The sequence below is a fragment of the Somniosus microcephalus genome, chromosome 3 (genome assembly GCF_052327205.1).
Source record: "Somniosus microcephalus isolate GS21.2 chromosome 3, FLI_Smic_1.0, whole genome shotgun sequence".
NCBI classification, from domain to species: Eukaryota; Metazoa; Chordata; class Chondrichthyes; order Squaliformes; family Somniosidae; genus Somniosus; species Somniosus microcephalus.
This window is the reverse complement of record NC_140989.1, coordinates 113,107,772-113,122,144: the sequence shown is the minus strand read 5'-3', so window position 1 is coordinate 113,122,144 and position 14,373 is coordinate 113,107,772. Positions and strand designations below refer to the sequence as shown.

The 14,373-nt window shown below is 47.0% G+C and overlaps 1 protein-coding gene across 2 annotated transcripts in view; it reads left to right on the top strand.

The window, feature by feature from the left end:
• Positions 1 to 14,373, top strand: part of LOC147121268 (NADPH oxidase 3-like) — a 78,087-nt gene that overhangs the window by 15,916 nt on the left and 47,798 nt on the right. For both annotated transcript variants that reach the window (XM_085981496.1, XM_085981495.1), the window contains exon 4: positions 10,519 to 10,648. In XM_085981496.1, the coding sequence (XP_085837622.1) occupies positions 10,519 to 10,648 (130 nt within the window). The remainder of the gene's footprint in view (positions 1 to 10,518; positions 10,649 to 14,373) is intronic.

Sequence of the window (14,373 nt, the reverse complement as noted above, 5' to 3'; positions counted from 1 at the left end):
AGTTGAATATAACGGAAAGGAAACACAGAAACTATACATGTATATACTACGAGATGGAGGACCACCATTATTGGGACGTGAATGGATCCGAAGACTACAATTGGATTGGCATTCCATTCTGGCACTAACTGTGACTGACAAAAAAGATGACGACGTCGCACCTGGACGTCTGTCACAAATTCTATCTGACGCAGAAGAGGTGTTCCAACAAGGACTTGGGACTCTAAAAGGAGTAAAGGCAACCATAAAGATTGAGGATAACGCAACCCCAAAATTTTTCAAGGCCAGACCGGTGCCATACGCGATACGCCCAGCTGTGGAAGCTGAACTGGAGAGTCTGGAGCGTTCGGGGGTGCTGTCTAAGGTGGACTGGAGCGAGTGGGCCACACCCATCGTTCCTGTAATGAAGAAAGCATTGAGCAGCATGCCTGGGGAGCCAAGGAAGGTTCGCATCTGTGGGGACTTCAAGGTGACTGTGAACCCAGTCCTGCACACAGTACAGTATCCGCTTCCGCGGATAGAAGATATTTTCGCCTCACTATCTGGAGGGAAACGTTTTACAAAGATTGACCTGGCTCAAGCGTATCTACAAATGGAGGTGGAAGAAGCATCTAGGAAATACCTCACGATAAACACTCACAAAGGCCTTTACCAGTACAATCGACTGGTATTTGGGGTAGCATCGGCCCCGGCTATGTGGCAGAGGGCAATGGAACAAGTCCTGCAAGGGATCCCAGGGACCCAGTGTTATTTGGACGACATCCTGGTTACGGGCGAAAATGACAATGAACACCTTGCCAACCTGCAACAGGTGCTCACGAGATTGCAGGAATATGGGCTACGAGCCAACCGTCCCAAATGCGAGTTCTTCAGGAGACAAATCTCGTATTGTGGCCACATGATTGATGAGGAAGGGTTGCATAAGTCGCCGGACAAGATTGAGGCTGTAGTCAAGGCTCCAGCACCAGAAAATGTGTCGCAACTGAGGCCGTTCCTCGGGTTGGTGAACTACTACCATAAGTTCTTGCCGAATTTATCTACAATTCTGCACCCACTGAACGCCCTCCTTCAAATTGGTGTAACATGGAAATGGAGTGATGAGTGTAAGCGTGCCTTTCAGGAATGTAAATGCCAAATCACTTCAAAAGAAGTATTGGCCCACTACAACCCAACACTACCGATTCGGTTGGCATGTGATGCGTCACCTTACGGCATTGGAGCGGTGCTGTCACACAAATTCCATGACGGTTCAGAGAGGCCAATAGCCTTTGCATCGCGCTCGCTAACCTCAGCCGAGCGTAACTATGCCCAGATTGACAGGGAGGCCCTCAGCCTGGTGTGGGGGGTGAAGAAGTTCAATCACTATCTGCACGGGCAGAAATTCACCCTACTGACTGATCATCAACCCCTGGTCTCAATTTTTAACCCAAAGAAGGGCGTTCCGGTGATGACGGCACAACAGCTGCAAAGATGGTCACTTTTTCTAGGAGCACATCAGTATGACATAGAGTACAAAGGTACAAAACAACATGGAAACGCTGATGGGCTGTCGCGCCTACCGTTGCCTACGGCGGAAGAAGCACCTGCAGTGGACCCGGTGGAGATATTCCATGCGACCATAGTCGAATGTTTGCCTGTTACAAACGCAAGTATTGAGAAGGAAACCCGAAATGACCCGACACTCTCTCGGGCCTATGATTTGACGGTGACGGGATGGCCAGCATATGGCGACTCACTGTTGCCAGCATTCTCACCAAGGAGGGAACAGCTGTCAGTGTGCCGGGGAACCTTGATGTGTGGATCCCGAGTGGTATTCTACCCAAGTTGAGAGATAGAGTACTCAATGAGCTTCACGAGGGTCATCTGGGAGGGGTAAAAATGAAGAGCCTAGCCAGGGCGTTTGTGTGGTGGCCGGGAATCGATAAAGAAATCGAGGATATGACCAAGAGATGCACAGGATGCCAGAAGGTCCAAAACGCTCCACCACAGGCCCCGCTACATCCATGGGAGTGGCCCTCATCTCCATGGCAATGGGTACACATTGATTTCGCTGGTCCATTTATGGACTCAATGTTTCTAATCGCTGTGGACGCCCATTTGAAATGGCCAGAGGTCATTAAAATGTCCGCCACCTATAAAGTATGTGTCTATACTTAATCCAATAATGAAGAGACAGCTTGGAAGATTCAACGTAGATCTTTACTTAATACCAACAGGCGGGAACTGAGGGGAGATCAGTACCCACAGTACTATTTATGCCCCTATGGCCAGGGGTGGTACTACGGTATCACTACGCCCTACAAAGTAGTGCTGCCCTGGCCATAGGTTTAAAGTAACATACCTATTACATACACAACATTCCTCCCCTTTTAATTAAAACGTACCCATGCAATTAAGTCAATAGATGCCCCATAACTAGGGCTAATAACATTTGGTAACACAATATACATAACATATTTACATCAAGAGTTGTCTACTTATATATATATATAAACAGAAACATGTTATAGATTCAGTCTCTGAGGAGGCCTCCTGTCTCGACTAGGATAACATCTTTCTCTAGTCGGTCTCGGTGTAGGCGGCGGTACTTCCGTCACCCCTTCATCGCTGGACTCGTCGGTGTCTGATGGCACATCCTGTGCCGTGGAGATCACTGGAGTGCTGAACTCCTCACAATCCTGAGACGTTTGAGGTAGTGAATCAGTTGGGTTTCTGGACTCCACAAGTTGATCAGCATGTCGTCTGATTATGCCTTCCCCTGTCTCAACTGTGTACATCAAGGGTCCCTGGCGGGCCTTTATCGTACCAGACCGCCACTTTTCATTCCTATAATCACGGGCCAACACTTGCTGCCCCACCTCGAAGCTCCGTGTCTGTCTGTCAGGAGCCCTATGAAATACTCGGTTTTCCACATCTCTCCAAATGTTTGGTCTGAGCAATTCAAGGCGAGACCTTAACCTTCTATTAAAGAACATGACGGCGGAGGCCTGGTTGGTCACCGTATGTGCAGCATTACGGTATGCGAATAGGAAGTTGTCCACCTTGTGTTGTAGTGGCAACCTTTCCTCCCCCATCGCCTTGATGGCCTTTTTAAAAGTCTGTACAAATCGCTCTGCCAGCCCATTTGTAGCCGGATGATATGGTGCGGACGTATAATGTCGCACTCCATTCCTTTTTAGGAATGCTTGAAATTCTTCTGCCACAAATTGTGGCCCATTGTCCGAACAGACTTGCTCGGGCACCCCGTTTCGGGCAAAAATGGTCCTTAAGACTGCGACCATCTTTTCGGCTGTCGTTGATGACATCTTTATGGCCTCCGGCCATTTTGAATGGGCGTCCACTACAATAAGGAACATCGCATCCAGGAAGGGGCCAGCGAAGTCCACGTGGATCCTTTGCCACGGCGTTGAGGGCCACTCCCACGGATATAGTGGGGCTTGTGGTGGTACGTTCTGTACCATCTGGCACCCTTGGCACGCTTTTGCTACTTCCTCAATGTCCCTGTTAATGCCGGGCCACCAGACGTAGGCTCTGGCGAGGCTTTTCATTTTGACACCCCCCAGATGACCTTCGTGTAAGTCCTGCAACACTTTATGTTGTAATTTTTGAGGGACCACCACCCTGGCTCCGCACATCAATGTGCCCCGGCAGACGGACAACTGGTCCTTCCTTGCCAAAAACGCCGGCAATGATGCGTCACCCTGCGCCGGCCAGCCTTTCAGGGTTAATTCGTAAACCCTTGCCAATGTCGGGTCGTTCCGTGTTTCCCGCTCGATACATTGGCTGGTGATGGGCAAGTGTTCCATAACAGCCGTATGATATATTTCCACGGGGTCCTGTACTATCTCTTCGATCTCGGCAGGCAAGGGTAGCCACGACAGGCCATCCGCATTGCCATGCTGTTTGGTACCCTTATATTCGATAAGGTACTGGTGTGCTCCTAAGAACAGTGACCATCTCTGTAGCCTTTGGGCCGTCATCAGGGGCACCCCTTTTGTTGGATTAAATATCGACACCAACGGTTGATGATCCGTCAGTAGTGTGAAACGTTGCCCATGCAGGTAGTGGTGGAATTTTTTTTACACCCCACACCAGACTGAGGGCCTCCCTGTCGATTTGCGCATAGTTTCTTTCGGCTGTAGTTAACGACCTTGAGGCAAATGCTATTGGCCTCTCCGTCCCGTTGGGAAATTTGTGTGACAACACTGCCCCTATACCGTACGGGGAGGCGTCACATGCCAACCTCATTGGCATTTTTGGGTCAAAGTGTGCGAGCACTTCCTTTGATGTAATGAGTTGTTTACCCTTTTTAAAAGCAGCCTCACACACTTCGTCCCAATTCCAGGAGACTCCCTTTTGCAGCAATGAATTTAGTGGATGTAAAATGGACGATAAGTTCGGGAGGAACTTATGGTAATAGTTTATAAGGCCTAAGAATGATCGTAACTGAGATACATTCTCAGGGGGCGGGGCCTTCACTACTGCCTCGATCTTTTCCAGGGACTTATGCAGGCCTTCCTTATCTATAATGTGACCACAGTATGAGATACGTTCCTGGAAAAACTCACATTTCTGCTTGTTCGCCCCGAGTCCATATTGTTGTAACCGCAGAAGTACTCACTCCAGGTTAGCGAGGTGGTCGTTATCCGTTTGTCCTGTCACCAGGATGTCATCCAGGTAGCATTGCGTTCCTGGAATGCCCTGTAGGACCTGTTCCATGGTCCTCTGCCATATTGCCGGGGCGGACGCCACACCAAATACCAGGCGATTATACTGGTAGAATCCCTTGTGTGTGTTAATCGTTAGGAGCTTTTTCGAGTCCTGCTCCACCTCCATCTGTAAATAAGCTTGACAAAGGTCAATCTTCGTAAAGTGTCTACCCCCAGCTAACGATGCGAATATGTCCTCTATCCGCGGCAGCGGATACTGTACCGTGTGCAGGACTGGGTTAATAGTTATCTTAAAATCCCCGCAAATGCGAACCTTCTTTGGTTCCCCCGGTGTGTTATTTGCAGATTTCTTTATAACTGGGACGATGGGCGTGGCCCACTCACTCCACTCAATCTTTGTAAGGACACCTGCACTCTCTAAGGCATCCAGTTCTGCTTCCACCGCTGGCCGAATGGCATAAGGCACCGGTCTGGCCTTACAAAACTTGGGGTTTGCGTCTTGAGCAATAGTTATTTTTGCTCCAATGTCCTTTAAGGTCCCCAGCCCTTGTTGGAACACCTCTGGCGTTTTTGCCAATAGTTTCGACAGCCTGCTTGTAATGGTTGCATCATCCGTGGTGGTCTCTACTTTTAACTCGTGTATCGACTTCCAGTCGAAGTGGATTTTTCTTATCCATTCCCTACCCAAAAGTGGTGGTCCACCGTTTGGTAGGACGTATAAATAAAGTCCTGGCACTTTTCTGCCGTTGTATTTAACTGTTACTTGCATTTTTCCCTTCGGGTAAACCTTTTGTCCCGTATATGTTTTTAATTTAATTTCCGTATCCTTTAAGGGAATGCGTTTGAACAGCCTGTTATAATCTTGTTCATTAATTACTGATAGGGCTGAACCCGTGTCCAGCTCCATATTAACTTCGACGCCTGCTACCGTCATTTTAACCCACATTGTGCTGTGGTCCTCCGTTTTGTCTACACCATATAACTTGAGACATCCCAGACCTTTAGGCTCTGCTTTTGTGCCTTCCTGTGACTCGTCTGAGCTACTGTCAGACATCTTATGTATTTTTGTCCTTGCCTTGGTACTGCTCGGATTGCCCCCACGATTGGGTTTCGTACCAGACCGACAAACTTTCGCTATATGCCCCTTTTTCCCACACTGCCGGCATATTTTATCACGAAACCAACAATTACTTTGGTCGTGGGTGGTTTTGCCACAACGGTAGCATTTACCTTTGTGAAATGTCACCTCATGGGTGTCATAGCCGGTTGTGTTTTGTCATATTTGAGCAGCACCCTGTGCTGCTGCTTCATGAGCCGATGCTATTTCAATCGCCTGATCTAGGCTGAGCTGTTTCTTGGCTAGCAACTGTTTACGTGTATTCTCATTTAACATGCCACAGACAAATCTGTCTCTGATCGCGTCCGCCAATATGGCTCCAAACTGGCAATGTTTGGACAACCTTCTGAGCTCAGCTAAATAGGCTGCCTGCGACTCACCATTCCTTTGGTCGCATCTGTAGAAGCAGTACCTTTCCGCTATAAATGGTGGCTTAGGGTTTAAATGTTCCCTTAACGTATCAACAATTTGGGCGTACGTTTTGTCTGCTGGCTTTTCTGGAGTAAGAAGATTCCTCAGCAAACCGTATGTTTTTGCCGCCATAAAATTTAATAAGGTTGCTACCTTTTGGTCATCTTCCACCTTGTTTACTATGCAATAAAGTTCATGCCTTTCGATATAGGCATCCCACTCTTCTGTGTCCTCAACAAATGCTGCCAACCAACCTTCTTTAGACATTTTAAACTGCTGAAGAGCTTTTCCCCTTTTGTCCACTAGATGGCGTGCTAGTCCTCGTGGCTCCGTTTGTTCCCCAGATCGCTTTTTTTTAAACTGCTGAAGAGAAAAAACTTTTCCCCTTTTGTCCACTAGATGGCGTGCTAGTCCTCGTGGCTCCGTTTGTTCCCCAGATCACCTGCCCGTTCTGGCCCTTGCAGCTCCCGTTCCCCGGGAAGGATTTCAGTTTACCTGGCCCTGGGTGGACTTTTGCCCCGTGGCTGGAGCGCCCGTTCAGCCCCTTCTCTCAGCTGCTGCAGCTTCTGTTGGAACCCTCTCTCTCTCTCTCTGTTGCTGCTGCTCCTCCCGAACCTGGAGTGCTGGGCGGTTTCCTTTGGTCTACGCTGGACTCTGCAGGCTGGCTGGTTAGAAGCCTCTCTTCTTCTCTCTCCGTACTGCTGCCGTTCCTTTGTCGCACCGTGTACTGGTGAGTTCGAACCTTACTCGTTGCCAGTATAAAGTATGTGTCTATACTTAATCCAATAATGAAGAGACAGCTTGGAAGATTCAACGTAGGTCTTTACTTAATACCAACAGGCGGGAACTGAGGGGAGATCAGTACCCACAGTACTATTTATACCTCTATGGCCAGGGGTGGTACTACGGTGTCACTACGCCCTACAAAGTAGTGCTGCCCTGGCCATAGGTTTAAAGTAACATACCTATTACATACACAACACCAGCACCACGGAGAAAACTGTTGCAGTCCTAAGGACCATCTTCGCCAGGAATGGGTTGCCAGAACAGATCTGTTCCGACAATGGCCCACAGTTTGTGTCTGAGGATTTCCGGAGGTCCCTGAAGAATAATGGGGTGAAACATTACACATCTGCCCCATATCATCCAGCCACAATTGGATTGGCTGAGAGGTTTGTTCAGACCTTTAAAAAGGCCATAAAGGCAATGTATAATGACGACATACCACTGCAACACAAGGTGGATAACTTCCTGTTTGCTTACCGGAATGCGACACATGCAGTAACCAACCAAACTCCAGCCGTACTGTTTTTTAACCGGAGACTAAGATGTCGCTTGGATTTGCTCAAACCAAACATAAGACAAGATGTTGAGGATAAGCAGTTCCAGCACATAAATGAGAAGCCAACCAGGAGCTTCAAGATAGGGCAACCAGTCTTGGCCCGCGACTACCGAACAGAAAAATGGCAGCCAGGCACGATATGCACACAGCAGGGACCACTAATGTACACAGTGGACGTTGGAGAGAGCATCGTGAGACGCCATGCTGACCTGATTCTAGAGTCACAGGAACAAGCCAAACCTATACCACAAGCATGTGCACCTGGTAATGAGCCCGAAGTACAGATTGCGTCTACCTCAGAAGCAGGGGTGTTGGAAGCTGACGAACCAACCAATGACAATGAGCCAGAATTGACTCCACCGCCAGAACAGGATACTTGAGAAAGGCGCTATCCAGTCCGGATCAGGAAGCCTCCTCAAAGACTGAACTTATAAATGACTATTTCAGTTGATGTATATATTACTGAGAAAATTGTAATTGTAATTAGTTATTATTTAGTTGTTAAATGGATGTTATGTACTGTTTATCTAAAAGAGGAGGAATTGTTGTGTATGTACCTTTAAGGGAATAACTGGTCTTAGACTGCAGTACCGGCAGTGACCACCCCTGTATAAAAGGCCCTAGCAGGCTTCTGTAGTTTCAGTTTCAAGCTGCCTCTTGTTCAGTAAAGTACCTGGTAAACTGTTCTCCCGAAGTCCGTGTATTACTGAGGTGCGGACTTTACAGGGGGGGGTCTAGAATGAGGGGTCACAGTCTGAGGATACAGGGTAGGACATTTAGGACTGAGATGAGGAGAAATTTCTTCACTCAGAGGGTGGTGAACCTGTGGAATTTTCTACCACAGAAGGCTGTGGAGGCCAAGTCACTGAATATATTTAAGAAGGAGATAGATAGATTTCTAGACACAAAAGGCATCAAGGGGTATGGGGCGAGAGCAGGAATATGGTATTGAGATAGAGGATCAGCCATGATCATATTGAATGGCGGAGCAGGCTTGAAGGGCCAAATGGCATACTCCTGCTCCTATTTTTCTATGTTCTATGTTTCTAAATGGGCAGACTCATGGCAGATGAAATTTAACGCGGAGAAGTGTGGAGTGGTACACTTTGATAGGAAGAATGAGGGGAGGCAATATCAACTAAATGGTACAATTTTAAAGGGGGTGCAGGAACAGAGAGACCTAGGGATATACGAACACAAATCTTTGAAGGTGGCAGGACAAGTTGAGAAGGTTGTTAAAAAAGCATACGGGATCCTTGGCTTTATAAACAGAGGCGTAGAGTACAAAAGCAAGGATGTTATGATAAAACTTTATAAAACACTGGTTAGGCCTCAGCCGGAGTATTCACCATGATCTTTACTGGAGTGGTATTTCCAAGCAGGAGAGAGGAGTTCTGGGAATGCTGTGGAGTTTTAACTCTACAGCATGCATATTTTTTTCCCAACAGGATCCCTGCCTGGATGCCAGCCTGATTGACAGACGTGGCTCCCTGTTGGGCAGGGAATGCTGCAGAAGAGGTCGCACCCCAAGAGCATGTAGTTATTCGGCTGCTGGGGTAGAGATCGTGAGGTGGGGGAGGCTACAGCGTGGCTTGTAGGGTCAGGGGGTGATCACGGGAGGTCAGAGACAGATTGGGGGCAGAGATGGGGGCTCGGGGGTGTCAGTGATCATGGGGAGGGGTCTGATTGTGGGGGAAGGGGGTCGGTGATCATGGGGGGGGTCAGTGATATCGTAGAGGGATCTGATCATGCAGGCGGAGGTCTGATCGCGGGGAGGGAAGCAGGTGAGCTTGGAGGGTTGGGAGAAATCTCTCCTGCAGCTCCTGACCCACAAGAAGTGGTGGAAAGGCACATACCTGTTCCATGCAGCAGTCCTTGCCTCCCTTTAGCTGCCTGGTTTCCCGAGGCCCAGGAAACCCAGCCGGCCAGGGTTAAACCTGGAAGAGAGAAAATTTGAGGCATGCAACCTCAGTAAATGCTTAAATGACCAACCCGCCTCCTGGGAGCAGGTTGGTTGCTCACCGTCGCCTCCACCCCCACCCCCATCCCACCTCCGTTAAAATTGGAATTGGACAGGTTCAAGGCAGGTTAGGTTCGGGTTTGAGGTTTTAAAAACTTTCAATCCCACCCGTTTTTGGGGGTTAAAATTCCCCTCATTGTATCCAATTCTGGGCATTACACTTTAGGAAGAATATCAAGGCCTTAGTGAGGGTGCAGAGGGGATTTACTAGAATGGTACCAGGGATGCAGGCCTTCAGTTGCATGGAGAAACTAGAGAAGCTGGGGTTGTTCTACTTAGAGCAGAGGAGGTTTAACAGCGGTGTTCAAAATCATGAAGGGTTTTGATAGAGTAAATAAGGAGAAACAGTTTCCAGTGGCAGAAGGGTCGGTAAACAGAGGACACGGATTTAAGGTAATTAGCAAAGAACCAGAGGCAAAATGAGGAGAAAAGGGAATTTGATAAATACTTAAAGGGGGAACATTTTCAGGGCAATGGGGAAAGAGCAGGAGAGTTGGACTAATTGGATAGCTCTTTCAAAGAGCCGGCATAGGCACAATGGGCTGAATGGCCTCCTTCTGTGCTGTATCATTCTATGATTCTATGATTACTCACTGGGATTTTAAACAGGCTGAAAGCAGCTGAAGTTTATTATATTGGGCATGATAGTGACCTTTAATCATGTCAGTTGGTCTTCAATTGACAATATTTAAAAAACATCAGAAAACTGTTAAGATAATCTTATGCTGAATATACTTTTAATTAAAATCAATAATGACAAAGAGCGTTAAATAAAAATTATAAAGTTCAGCTGTAGAAATAATGTAACGGATCTATATTTCAAAAGCATTTTTGAAAATGTAAGGAATCATGTAACTATTAACAGCATTTTAAAAAATTGTAATATTCTTTTTTGAATTCCAAAATCCTTTATAAAATGTAGGTAGTAAACAGTTGAATAAGTGATCCTGTGTTACAGGCGCATTGTTCGAGGACAAACTTCTCAGAGTCTTCTGCACCACAATGTTACGTACTGCAAGGATCATCATGAAGAATGGGGAGACATCCCAGAATGCCCTTTACCACAATTTGCTGGAAATGAACCAGTAGTAAGTCAGTGTCTTTAAGCTATGGGGCGTCAAACATCTATACATATATATTACATTTCTTTTTATGGAGCTCCATGATGGCTTGTTGGGTAAAAGCACCATGGATTTGTATGTCACTGGCAAGGCCGCATTATTTGCCACGAGAAACTTTGAGTGGCTTGCAAAGCCACTTCAGAGGCCATTAAAAATCAATCGTGTAATGTGGACTGGGGTCCTATGTAGAGGGGGTAGTTTCCTTTCCCCTGAAGGGCATTTGTGAACCAAATGGGTATTTACAACAATCCAGCAGATTTCACAGTCACCTTTTCCTGATAGTAGCCACAAATGACCAGATTTATTATTGAATTCAATTTCACAACATGGTGGTATTTGAACTCACAACCTTTAGTTTGCTCATTCACTATTATAACCGTTACACTACCATAACTTATTTTACTGAGCCATACAGAACAAGAAGATTGCAGGCTTGATCCCTGGTCTGGCTTAATGGCCTACTCCAGTTCCTATGCTGTTTCAACTATATTGTACATACACGGTATAGGTTGTGGGTGCACTATGTTCTATCTGGTTACAAGATGTGGTTTAAAAATGTAAAATTATACTTTTTATGTAGCAAAATATCTGAAAAAGATTTTATAATTGCAGTTTTACAAACTTTGTTTTGTTTTTCAATTCAATTTTCAGTGTGGCTAATCGCTTTCTTGCAGGAAAGGTAATATCCCAAACCGCACAATAATAGCCCCTCAAACCTTATATCTTAACTCCATCTACCTGCCTTGGTTCCATATCCCTTATTACCCTTGCCTAACAAAAATCTATGGGGGGAAAATTCGGTTGCTTTGCGCCTCCCTTTAGCGCCCTAAGAGGCATGCAAAGCAACTAGCCCCCGGGCGTGGCGCCGCCAACGCCTCCCGCAAAATTCAGCGGGTGGTTAGCAGCAGTTGTAACCGTTAGCACCCCACGGCGCTGCGCCACCGGCGATGACGTCATCGCTGTGCACAGCGTCCCGTTCGCGCCCCGGCCACGATCTTCGGTAGCGCCCCCTGATTTACCGCTGGACGCTATGTCCAATGGGGTCAGGGGGGCCTACCTGCGGCCAGGGCGGCGCTAATTAAAGGCGAGGTGCCGGACGGCCATTTTTGTTGCTGGCCACCTGCCCGCACCTGCCCCCGTTGCTGGCCCCAGCCTCCTATTCAGCCCCCCCCGCGGAGTGCCGGCTGTGCTCCGTGAGCCCGGCACTTCTCTTGAGTGCCGGGCTCTTCTGCCGGCACTCCGATCTCTGTTGGCCCAGCTGGGTCGCGCTGCGAAAAGCCCCTCCCCTTTAAGAAGGGGAGGAAGGCCTGCAGTACCGCAGCATGTAGCGCTATGATATTCCCTCGCAGCGCCCCAAGAAGGAGGAGGGGTGCGTCCAGTAGTAAAGGTAGCGCCCTGGCGAAGTTAGCGCCCCAAGGGGGTGTGACTCAATTTCTCCCCCTATGAAACTTAGTTGTGAAATATTCGCTTGACAGAGCCTCAACAGCTTTTTGCGGGAGAGAGTTCCAGATTTCCACTACCCTTTGTGTGAAGAAGTGGTTCCTGACATCACCCCTAAATGGCCTAGCACTAATTTTAAGGTTATGCCCCCTTGTTCTGGACTCCCCCATCAGAGGAAATAGTTTCTCTATTAACTCCTTTGATCATCTTAAACACCTCAATTATTTAACCCCTTAATCTTCTATACTTAAGGGAATACAAGCCTAGTGTAAGCTACATGTAGATTGGGCTAACCAAATTAGTAACAATACTGTGGAGGAGGAATTCCTGGAGTGTTTACGGGATGGTTTCCTGGACCAATATGTCGAGGAACCAACCAGAGATCAGGCCATCTTAGATTGGGTATTATGTAACGAGAAAGGATTAATTAGCAATCTTGTTGTACGAGGCCCCTTGGGTCGGAGCGATCATAATATGATCGAATTCTTCATTAAGATGGAGAATGAAGTAGTTGACTCAGAAACTAGGGTCCTCAATTTAAATAAAGGAAACTACGATGGTCTGAGGAGCGAGTTGGGTAGGATTGATTGGGGAATGGCACTCAAAGGGTTGACGGTGGATAGGCAATGGCAAACATTCAAAGACCGAATGGATGAACTACAGAAGCTGTTCATCCCAGTTTGGCATAAAATAAAACAAAAAAGGTGACTCAACCGTGGCTAACAAGGGAAATTAGGAATAGCATAAGATCCAAGGAGCGGACATACAAATTGGCCAGAAAAAGCAATAATCCTGAGGATTGGGAGCAGTTTAGGATTCAACAGAGGACAAAGGGATTAATTAAGAAAGGGAAAATAGAATATGAGAGTAAGCTTGCAGGGAACATAAAAACTGACTGTAAAAGCTTTTATAGATATGTAAAGAGAAAAAGATTGGTGAAGTCAAGCGTGGGTCCCTTGCAGTCAGAATCGGGGGAATTTATAATGGGGAGCAAAAAAATGGCAGACCAACTAAATACATATTTTGCTTCTGTCTTCACAAAGGAGGACACAAATAACCTCCCAGAAATACCACGGAACATAGGGCCTGATGAAAGGGTGGAACTGAAAGAAATCAGTATTTGTAGGGAAATGGTGTTAGGAAAATTGATGGGACTGAAGGCCGATAAATCCCCAGGGCCTGATAATCTACATCCCAGGGTACTTAAGGAAGTGGCCCTAGAAATAGTAGATGCATTGCTGGTCATCTTCCAGAACTCAATAGACTCTGGAACAGTACCCATGGATTGGAGGGTAGCTAATGTTACCCCACTATTCAAAAAAGGTGGCAGAGAAAAAGCGGGGAATTACAGACCGGTAAGCCTGACATCGGTAGTGGGGAAAATGCTAGAGTCCATTATAAAAGATGTAATAGCAGAGCACTTGGAAAGCAGTGACAGGATCGGACAAAGTCAACATGGATTTACAAAAGGTAAATCATGCTTGACTAATCTACTGGAATTTTTTGAGGATGTAACTGGTAAAATAGATAAGGGAGAACCAGTGGATGTGGTGTATTTGGACTTTCAGAAGGCTTTTGATAAGGTCCCGCATAAGAGGTTAGCGTGCAAAATTAAGGCACATGGGATTGGGGGCAAGGTATTGACTTGGATAGAGAACTGGTTGGCGGACAGAAAGCAAAGAGTTGGAATAAATGGGTCGTTTTCCGAGTGGCTGGCAGTGACTAGTGGGGTACGGCAAGGATCGGTCCTAGGACCCCAGCTGTTCACAATATATATTAATGATCTGGACGAGGGAATTGGATGTAATATCTCCAAATTTGCAGATGGCACAAAGCTGGGTGGGAGGGTATGCTGTGAGGAGGATGTCGTGAAACTCCAGTATGATTTGGACAGGTTGGGTGATTGGGCAGAAACATGACAAATGCACTATAATGTGGATAAATGTGAGGTTATCCACTTTGGTGGCAAAAACAGGAAGGCAGATTATTATTTGAATGGCAATAGATTGGGAGAAGGGGAAGTGCAAAGAGACCTGGATGTTCTTGTGCACCAGTCGCTGAAGGTAAGCATGCAGGTGCAGCAGGCGGTTAAGAAGGCAAATGGTATGTTGGCCTTCGTAGCAAGAGGGTTCGAGTACAAGAACAAGGATGTCTTGCTGCAGTTGTACAGGGCCTTGGTGAGACCACACCTTGAGTATTGTGTGCAGTTTTGGTCGCCTTACCTGAGGAAGGATGTTCTTGCCATGGAAGGA